The 9,099-nt window shown below is 41.5% G+C and overlaps 2 protein-coding genes across 3 annotated transcripts; both read left to right on the top strand.

Annotated features, from left to right (window-relative positions):
• Window positions 1-3,091: 3,091 nt before the first annotated feature.
• Window positions 3,092-3,991, top strand: LOC116161582. The gene is made up of 4 exons (XM_031474974.1): window positions 3,092-3,145; window positions 3,198-3,379; window positions 3,431-3,608; window positions 3,661-3,991. Exons 2-4 carry the CDS (start codon window positions 3,220-3,222, stop codon window positions 3,923-3,925), a joined length of 603 nt encoding a protein of 200 aa, XP_031330834.1. The 5' UTR covers window positions 3,092-3,145; window positions 3,198-3,219; the 3' UTR covers window positions 3,926-3,991.
• Window positions 3,992-4,757: 766 nt separating this feature from the next.
• LOC116162003 (signal peptide peptidase-like 3) lies at window positions 4,758-8,812 on the top strand. 2 transcript variants are annotated; one of them, XM_031475511.1, is made up of 6 exons: window positions 4,758-5,033; window positions 5,084-5,622; window positions 5,669-5,841; window positions 5,888-6,035; window positions 8,028-8,269; window positions 8,320-8,812. In XM_031475511.1, exons 2-6 carry the CDS (start codon window positions 5,124-5,126, stop codon window positions 8,386-8,388), a joined length of 1,131 nt encoding a protein of 376 aa, XP_031331371.1. In that variant the 5' UTR covers window positions 4,758-5,033; window positions 5,084-5,123; the 3' UTR covers window positions 8,389-8,812. The 2 variants fall into 2 exon arrangements, with proteins under 2 accessions (XP_031331371.1, XP_031331370.1); XM_031475510.1 differs by having other exon boundaries at window positions 4,759-5,622.
• The last annotated feature ends 287 nt before the right edge of the window (window positions 8,813-9,099 follow it).

A 9,099-nucleotide genomic window follows, 5' to 3' on the forward strand; every position in this document is an offset into this window, starting at 1 on the left:
CAAAAGTTCGGGTTTCAGGACGACATTTCCTTGGGAACGTACAATTTCTCCTGCTGAGAGTCAAAATTCTGTATGAAAAGCCAAAAAGGTCGTGTTCAACAACGAAATTTTACTTTTAAAGGCAAAAATTCGGGTTTCAGGACGACATTTCCTTGGGAACGTACAATTTTTCCTGCTGAGAGTCAAAATTCTGTATGAAAAGCCAAAAAGGTCGTGTTCAACAACGAAATTTCAATTTTAAAGGCAAAAGTTCGGGTTTCAGGACGACATTTCCTTGGGAATGTTCAATTTTTCCTGCTGAGAGTCAAAATTCTGTATGAAAAGCCAAAAAGTCGTGTTCAACAACGAAATTTCACTTTTAAAGGCAAAAGTTCGGGTTTCAGGACGACATTTCCTTGGGAATGTTCAATTTTTCCTGCTGAGAGTCAAAATTCTGTATGAAAAGCCAAAAATGTCGTGTTCAACAACGAAATTTCACTTTTAAAGGCAAAAGTTCGGGTTTCAGGACGACATTTCCTTGGGAATGTTCAATTTTTCCTGCTGAGAGTCAAAATTCTGTATGAAAAGCCAAAAAGGTCGTGTTCAACAACGAAATTTTACTTTTAAAGGCAAAAGTTCGGGTTTCAGGACGACATTTCCTTGGGAATGTTCAATTTTTCCTGCTGAGAGTCAAAATTCTGTATGAAAAGCCAAAAAGGTCGTGTTCAACAACGAAATTTCACTTTTAAAGGCAAAAGTTCGGGTTTCAGGACGACATTTCCTTGGGAATGTTCAATTTTTCCTGCTGAGAGTCAAAATTCTGTATGAAAAGCCAAAAAGGTCGTGTTCAACAACGAAATTTCACTTTTAAAGGCAAAAGTTCGGGTTTCAGGACGACATTTCCTTGGGAATGTTCAATTTTTCCTGCTGAGAGTCAAAATAATTTCTGCATGAAAAGCCAAAAAGGTCGTGTTCAACAACGAAATTTTACTTTTAAAGGCAAAAATTCGGGTTTCAGGACGACATTTCCTTGGGAACGTACAATTTTTCCTGCTGAGAGTCAAAATTCTTTTCTGCATGAAAAGCCAAAAAGGTCGTGTTCAACAACGAAATTTTACTTTTAAAGGCAAAAGTTCGGGTTTCAGGACGACATTTCCTTGGGAATGTTCAATTTTTCCTGCTGAGAGTCAAAATTCTGTATGAAAAGCCAAAAAGGTCGTGTTCAACAACGAAATTTTACTTTTAAAGGCAAAACTTTGGGTTTCAGGACCACATTTCCTTGAGAATGTTCAATTTTTCCTGCTGAAAGTCAAAATTCTGTATGAAAAGCCAAAAATGTCGTGTTCAACAACGAAATTTTACTTTTAAAGGCAAAAATTCGGGTTTCAGGACGACATTTCCTTGGGAATGTTCAATTTTTCCTGCTGAGAGTCAAAATAATTTCTGCATGAAAAGCCAAAAAGGTCGTGTTCAACAACGAAATTTTACTTTTAAAGGCAAAAATTCGGGTTTCAGGACGACATTTCCTTGGGAACGTACAATTTTTCCTGTTGAGAGTCAAAATTCTGTATGAAAAGCCAAAAAGGTCGTGTTCAACAACGAAATTTCACTTTTAAAGGCAAAAGTTCGGGTTTCAGGACGACATTTCCTTGGGAATGTTCAATTTTTCCTGTTGAGAGTCAAAATTCTGTATGAAAAGCCAAAAAGGTCGTGTTCAACAACGAAATTTCACTTTTAAAGGCAAAAGTTCGGGTTTCAGGACGACATTTCCTTGGGAGTGTTCAATTTTTCCTGCTGAGAGTCAAAATTCTGTATGAAAAGCCAAAAAGGTCGTATTCAACAACGAAATTTCACTTTTAAAGGCAAAAGTTCGGGTTTCAGGACGACATTTCCTTGAGAATGTTCAATTTTTCCTGCTGAGAGTCAAAATTCTGTATGAAATGCCAAAAAGGTCGTGTTCAACAACGAAATTTTACTTTTAAAGGCAAAACTTTGGGTTTCAGGACGACATTTCCTTGGGAATGTTCAATTTTTCCTGCTGAGAGTCAAAATTCTGTATGAAAAGCCAAAAATGTCGTGTTCAACAACGAAATTTTACTTTTACAGGCAAAAATTCGGGTTTCAGGGCGACATTTCCTTGGGAACGTACAATTTTTCCTGTTGAGAGTCAAAATTCTGTATGAAAAGCCAAAAAGGTCGTGTTCAACAACGAAATTTCACTTTTAAAGGCAAAAGTTCGGGTTTCAGGACGACATTTCCTTGGGAATGTTCAATTTTTCCTGCTGAGAGTCAAAATTCTGTATGAAATGCCAAAAAGGTCGTGTTCAACAACGAAATTTTACTTTTAAAGGCAAAACTTTGGGTTTCAGGACCACATTTCCTTGAGAATGTTCAATTTTTCCTGCTGAGAGTCAAAATTCTGTATGAAAAGCCAAAAATGTCGTATTCAACAACGAAATTTTACTTTTAAAGGCAAAAATTCGGGTTTCAGGACGACATTTCCTTGGGAATGTTCAATTTTTCCTGCTGAGAGTCAAAATTCTGTATGAAAAGCCAAAAATGTCGTATTCAACAACGAAATTTTACTTTTAAAGGCAAAAATTCGGGTTTCAGGGCGACATTTCCTTGGGAACGTACAATTTTTCCTGTTGAGAGTCAAAATTCTGTATGAAAAGCCAAAAAGGTCGTGTTCAACAACGAAATTTTACTTTTAAAGGCAAAACTTTGGGTTTCAGGACCACATTTCCTTGAGAATGTTCAATTTTTCCTGCTGAGAGTCAAAATTCTGTATGAAAAGCCAAAAAGATCGTGTTCAACAACGAAATTTCACTTTTAAAGGCAAAAGTTCGGGTTTCAGGACGACATTTCCTTGGGAATGTTCAATTTTTCCTGCTGAGAGTCAAAATTCTGTATGAAATGCCAAAAAGGTCGTGTTCAACAACGAAATTACACTTTTAAAGGCAAAAGGTCGGGTTTCAGGACGACATTTCCTTGGGAACGTACAATTTTTCCTGTTGAGAGTCAAAATTCTGTATGAAAAGCCAAAAAGGTCGTGTTCAACAACGAAATTTCACTTTTAAAGGCAAAAGTTCGGGTTTCAGGACGACATTTCCTTGGGATATCGCGTATAAAAGCGGCGCGAGAATTCAATTCCTCATCAGTTCAGGTTTGTTGCAAAGTGCAAACGAAAGATAAGCAAATTTCTTTTGCTCTCGAAGACGTTTCTTTGTAGATTTCGCAATGGCGCAAGTAAGTTTGAAGGTGTTTAATAGAAGTGTAAACGAGACGCGTCGATTGTCCGTCGATGAGTCGGTGTGCAGCAACTACTTCTTCATCAACGAGAAGATCCAGACGATCTTCCCCAATCTTCGCGGTGCCAATTTCAAGCTGACATGGAAAGGTACGTACATTGACCCAGAAATAAAGCTCCTACTCCCCGCGTTTTCCCCAGATACCGATGGCGATTACGTTCGAATTACTGGCGATGAGGATTTAATTACCGCCTTTACCGAAATGGGCAACACGAAGGTGCTGTACGTAGACAGCGAGCCTAATCAAAGCGCGAATGGCTGTCCCTATTCCGGGACCTTCGACTTGAAAAGTTTGCACGCTTTGGCGCGGCAGTATCTGTACGTGGGGTCGTCGCCAATCGATCGCTCTGTTAATGGTTGAATTTTTTAGGGAGCCCCTCATGGCGTCACCGCAGGGCGAGCAGGTCGCCGAGACTATACGCAACCTGGCCGCGGGGTTTTTAGGTAAACAACAAAACGCCGCAGGCGGCAATGAAGCCGGTTGCTCCCAAGCCCAGTCGGCCGAGCAAAAGGTTGAGGAGGGACTCAAGAGGCTGCAGGAGATGGGATTTAAGGATGACCCCGCATTCGTGAGGAAGCTGCTCGAGCATTTAAATGGGGATGTCGAGGGTGTGATTAGAATTTTGTCAAAGTAGGGGTGATAGATGTATGATATTATAGTTTGGGGGGTATTTAATTGTTTAATAAAAAGATACGGTGAACGAAGTTTTTCTTGAAGCAAAAAGTGTCGGCAGCCCAGAGGAAAATCACACCTTCCTTTTGATAACTGTCTAAAGTTAGAAAAAGTACCCCCATGTTCCTGGGATGCTCAAAGGGCGATTTTAGAAGCATACAGAACGCATTCATTTTGGTAAGCTCAGGAGCACGAAGCGAGTCCTGCTTCAACAGTAAGGAATGGAGAGTGTTGAAGAAAGAGCAAAAGGTTGCCCTTGTTCATCTAATGATGACTGTGAACGAACCCTCGCTAAGGTGCTTCAAGTCTAACGCTAGAGGGGGGAACCCATCAAAACCCAAAAGCCGGCACCTTTTTCTTTTCTTTTTGAGGGTCCCTTTCACCCCACTTAGACCTTCAAGTTTTCTCGTCCTACGCCTCCTTTGAGCGGTCTTCATGCCTCGTTCCGACCTTTCTAAGCGTTCCTAAGACTTTTTTGTTTGTATTTGTCAACGCCTGCTTTTCGCCTTCAGAGCTCCCTCTTTGAACTTTTTTGACACCTTTTTGAGCTGTTTGCTTCCTCATCCTTTTGGCGTCCGCTTCGAGCGCCTTCTTCAAGTTTTCTTGACTCATTCTTCGACCGTTTTCACATCTGCTTTGACCTGGAGCATTCGGACATTGCAGGCAGGCAGAAGCCAATAGGGTCAGAGCCCTCTTCTTGTGAACTAGATCATAAGATCTCTGCAGTGCAAGCGTGTATGTTAAGTTGTCTACCATTCAGGCGTTTTTGAATCATTCAATTGCAATAATTAAAACCGTGGAGATCGTGGGTTCGCCCATTAAAGTCGATTCATTAATTAAACCCGTTAACGATGCTTTGAACGGTTTTGCTTCTAAGGAGGTTGTTACATTTCTAAATGATACAAGGGAAAGGCTTTCTCCTCAATTTCAATATGGCGACATGAAGTATACATAACCGTTCATGCGGGCCATAAAAATAACATTTTCAAAATCGTCGTCCGCGAAATTTCTGTAATGTTTCGTTATACAGCGAGCTCGTCCCTTCGTAAATCCACGAAACCTTTCAGAAGGTGAGAGGAGGCCTGGGCTTTAAGTTTTTTTTTAGCTCAACTGATTTGAGGTCATGGAACCCTAACGTTTAGATACTCCTTCGCTAAAAAATGACCGACAGCCAAACGCAAACGGTCGAGTACCAGTGGGCATACTCGATAATGGACTCGAGTCGGGTCTCGACCTTCCTGATCTCGATGCTGCTGATCGTATACGGGTCGTTTCGGAGCCTTAACATGGAGCAAGAGGCGCGCGATCGGGCCAGCGGCAGTACGAACTGTCTGCTGCACCCGGGAGCGCAAGGTCAGCCCGACAATAACGTGCAGACGTTGGACACGATGCAGGCGCTCTGTCTACCGTTGGGCGCGAGCATTTCGTTGCTGGTGATGTTCTTCTTCTTCGACTCGATGCAGATGCTCTTCGCGATCTGCACGGCGATCATCGCGACCGTCGCCCTCGCGTTTCTCCTCCTGCCGATGTGTCAGTACATCACGAGACCGTGCTCCGACGGAAATAAGATCTCGTTCGGGATGTGCGGTAGGTTTACGGGCGCGGAAATTCTCTCGTTCTCCCTGTCGGTGTTTATTGTTTGCATTTGGGTGCTGACGGGTGAGTGCTCGCGCCCGATGGCGATCGGCTAAACGAATTGTTGCAGGTCACTGGCTGCTGATGGACGCGATGGGTATGGGACTGTGCGTCGCGTTTATAGCGTTCGTGCGGCTTCCCAGCCTGAAGGTGTCGACTCTGCTGCTGACCGGGCTGCTGATCTACGACGTATTTTGGGTGTTCTTCTCCTCTTATATTTTTAGTACGAACGTCATGGTGAAGGTGAGTTGACGCGTGTAGTTCTCCGATTATTAAACTGTGGTTATAGGTGGCGACACGGCCCGCCGACAACCCGGTGGGTATGGTTGCGAGAAAGCTTCACCTGGGGGGTGTCGTGAAAGAGGCACCCAAGCTGAGTTTGCCCGGCAAATTGGTATTCCCCAGCATCCACAATACGGGACACTTCAGTATGCTAGGTGAGAGGGCCCCCTTTAGGGTAGGGTACCGAAAAAATGAGTTCATCTGCTGTTAAAAATCTAAGTCTTCATAAAGTAGAAGTCCCTTGGATCAAAAACCTTTGAAGACTCTTAAATGAACTTGGAGACACCTGTGTGAAGTTAGCAGCCAAATTGCCATAGACCCCCCCCCCCCCTCCCCCAAATGTCCAGTGACCTAATTTAAATAGAAATATTCAAAAAATGACCAGTGTGGCAGCCATGGCTGTAATTACTAGAAGGATATATATAGCTATTCACTTAGTGACAGTCTGAGGGTGGAATCCGCCCCTAATGTACTAAAAAAATTCGTCTCCCACACAAAAATGGTTTCAAAATCCAAGATCATATTTCCTACCTCCCAACAAATTGGCGACCATTTGAGGGGATGAAATCCACCCTTAACGTACAAAAAAATTCGTTTAACCCCCACGCAAAAAAGGATTCAAATTCTCATGCTTCCCAAAATAATAAAATTCATGTTTCCTACCCCCCAAAAAATTGGCATTAATTTAGCGACCGTGTGAGGGTGTGAAATCTGCCCTTAACGTACAAAAAAATTCGTTTAACCCCCACGCAAAAAAGGATTCAAATTCTCATGCTTCCCAAAATAATAAAATTCATGTTTCCTACCCCCCAAAAAATTGGCATTAATTTAGCGACCGTGTGAGGGTGTGAAATCTGCCCTTAACGTACAAAAAAATTCGTTTAACCCCCACGCAAAAAAGGATTCAAATTCTCATGCTTCCCAAAATAATAAAATTCATGTTTCCTACCCCCCAAAAAATTGGCATTAATTTAGCGACCGTGTGAGGGTGTGAAATCTGCCCTTAACGTACAAAAAAATTCGTTTAACCCCCACGCAAAAAAGGATTCAAATTCTCATGCTTCCCAAAACAATAAAATTCATGTTTCCTACCCCCCAAAAAATTGGCATTAATTTAGCGACCGTCTGAGGGGGTGAAATCCGCCCTTAACGTACAAACAATTCGTTTAACCCCCACGAAAAAAAGGATTCAAATTCTCATGCTTCCTAAAACAATAAAATTAATGTTTCCTACCCCCCAAAAAATTGGCATTCATCTAGCGACCGTCTGAGGGTGTGTAATCTGCCCTTAACGTACAAAAAAATTCGTTTAACCCCCCACGCAAAAAAGGATTCAAATTCTCATGCTTCCCAAATCAATAAAATTCATGTTTCCTACCCCCCCCAAAAAATTGGCATTCATTTAGCGACCGTCTGAGGGTGTGAAATCTGCCCTTAACTTACATAAAAATTCGTTTAACCCTCACGCAAAAAAGGATTCAAATTCTCATGCTTTCCAAAACAATAAAATTCATGTTTCCTACCCCCCAAAAAATTGGCATTCATTTAGCGACTGTCAAAGGGGGTGAAATCTGCTCTTAACGTAGAAAAAAATTCGTTTAACCCTCACGCAAAAAGGATTCAAATTCTCAGGTTTCGCAAAACAATAAAATTCATGTTTCCTACCCCCCAAAAAATTGGCATTCATTTAGCGACCGTCTGAAGGTGTGAAATCTACCCTTAAGGTACAAAAAATTCGTTTAACCCCCACGCAAAAAAGGATTCAAATTCTCATGTTTCCCAAAACAATAAAATTCATGTTTCCTACCCCCCAAAAAATTTGCATTCATTTAGCGACCGTCTAAGGGGGTGAAATCTGCCCTTAACGTCCAAAAAAATTCGTTTAACCCCCACGCAAAAAAGGATTCAAATTCTCATGCTTCTCAAAACATGAAGATGTATATTTTTGACCAAAGAAGGGTGTTCTTCGGCAATTTGGCTGCTCACTTCAAACAGGTATATCAGGACCCTTAAACCCTGTTAAAAGACTGAAGTCTACTGAAAAAAGGTCTTAAAGAGTTAAAGGGGCACTTAAGCGCCTCGTTAAAAGTGAGAGTGGTCTGGAAGAAACTCCACGAGTTCCGTGAGCTAATCCCGTTAAATTGCAGGTCTAGGTGACATCGTGATGCCCGGTCTACTGCTGTGCTTCGTCTTACGCTACGACGCGTATAAAAAGGCGCAGGGATTCGCGGGCTCGCGTCTGACCTATTTTCACTGTTCGTTGCTGGGGTATTTTTTGGGGCTGCTTACCGCTACGATTAGTTCCGAAGTATTTAAGGCGGCTCAACCTGCACTACTCTATCTTGTACCTTTTACGCTGTTACCGCTCCTCGTCATGGCTTATCTGAAGGTGAGTGGACGCGAGTACGGCAGTCGAATAACGTTTGCTCTCTTTCTCAGGGCGATTTAAGAAGAATGTGGTCGGAACCGTTCAAGTCATTAGCTACATCCAAACATTTAGAAGTGTGATATAGTTTGTAAGCGTATTTCGTGTGTCAAATGTGCACGTAAGGACAAAGTGCCCTTTGTTGACGATTTATTCTTACACGGCAGAATTAATTGTTGATTGTACGAAATTATTTATGTAAGAGTTACATGACACGTACTTTAAGACTGTCTCGTAATAAGTTGAACTATCCAGTATTTCTCGTAAGCTCTATTTTTTCAAAATCGGTTTGTATTAATTTGTATACTTTTGTATATTTACCTCTTCGTATATGCGTTAGAACAAAGAGATTTAGTTTAAAATGGCACCGTATGTGATCTTTCTTAACGGTAATTTTTTGTACATTTTTTACATGTTTTTAGTTTACAGTTTGTAGAATTTGTATTGTGAGCGAGTACCCGGTTATCTAAATAAATGTAAATATTAAATAATAAATTAGGGAATGTCTGGTGGGTTTCTTTCCAAAATGATATCGACCATTTACAAAGTGCCATCTGGCGCCTTTATTTTCAACCCAACGCAAAAATGTAATATGGATGTGTTGGTTGGAGAGGGGGGACGTATGGCGTCCCACCACGTGTGTCCAATCAGTTCCGAAGATTCTTGCAAACAAAACATTGGTTTTTCTTTACAAATAACATTTCCTCATCGGCTCTAAAAGATGGTGTTCGTAAATTTTCACGGCGACGTTTCGTCTTTGAGAAACCATCATCAACAAAAAAAGTATTGAGTAG

Source organism: Photinus pyralis, unplaced genomic scaffold (genome assembly GCF_008802855.1).
Source record: "Photinus pyralis isolate 1611_PpyrPB1 unplaced genomic scaffold, Ppyr1.3 Ppyr1.4_LG10, whole genome shotgun sequence".
In the NCBI taxonomy this organism is placed as follows: Eukaryota; Metazoa; Arthropoda; class Insecta; order Coleoptera; family Lampyridae; genus Photinus; species Photinus pyralis.

Coding starts and splice junctions, on each gene's coding strand:
- LOC116162003 (XM_031475511.1), top strand. CDS start 5,124: ATGACCGACAGCCAAACGCAAACGGTCGAGTACCAGTGGGCATACTCG. Junction 5,623..5,668: donor TTGCATTTGGGTGCTGACGG/GTGAGTGCTCGC, acceptor GAATTGTTGCAG/GTCACTGGCTGCTGATGGAC. Junction 5,842..5,887: donor GTACGAACGTCATGGTGAAG/GTGAGTTGACGC, acceptor CTGTGGTTATAG/GTGGCGACACGGCCCGCCGA.
- LOC116161582 (XM_031474974.1), top strand. CDS start 3,220: ATGGCGCAAGTAAGTTTGAAGGTGTTTAATAGAAGTGTAAACGAGACG. Junction 3,380..3,430: donor TTTCAAGCTGACATGGAAAG/GTACGTACATTG, acceptor CGTTTTCCCCAG/ATACCGATGGCGATTACGTT. Junction 3,609..3,660: donor GCTTTGGCGCGGCAGTATCT/GTACGTGGGGTC, acceptor TGAATTTTTTAG/GGAGCCCCTCATGGCGTCAC.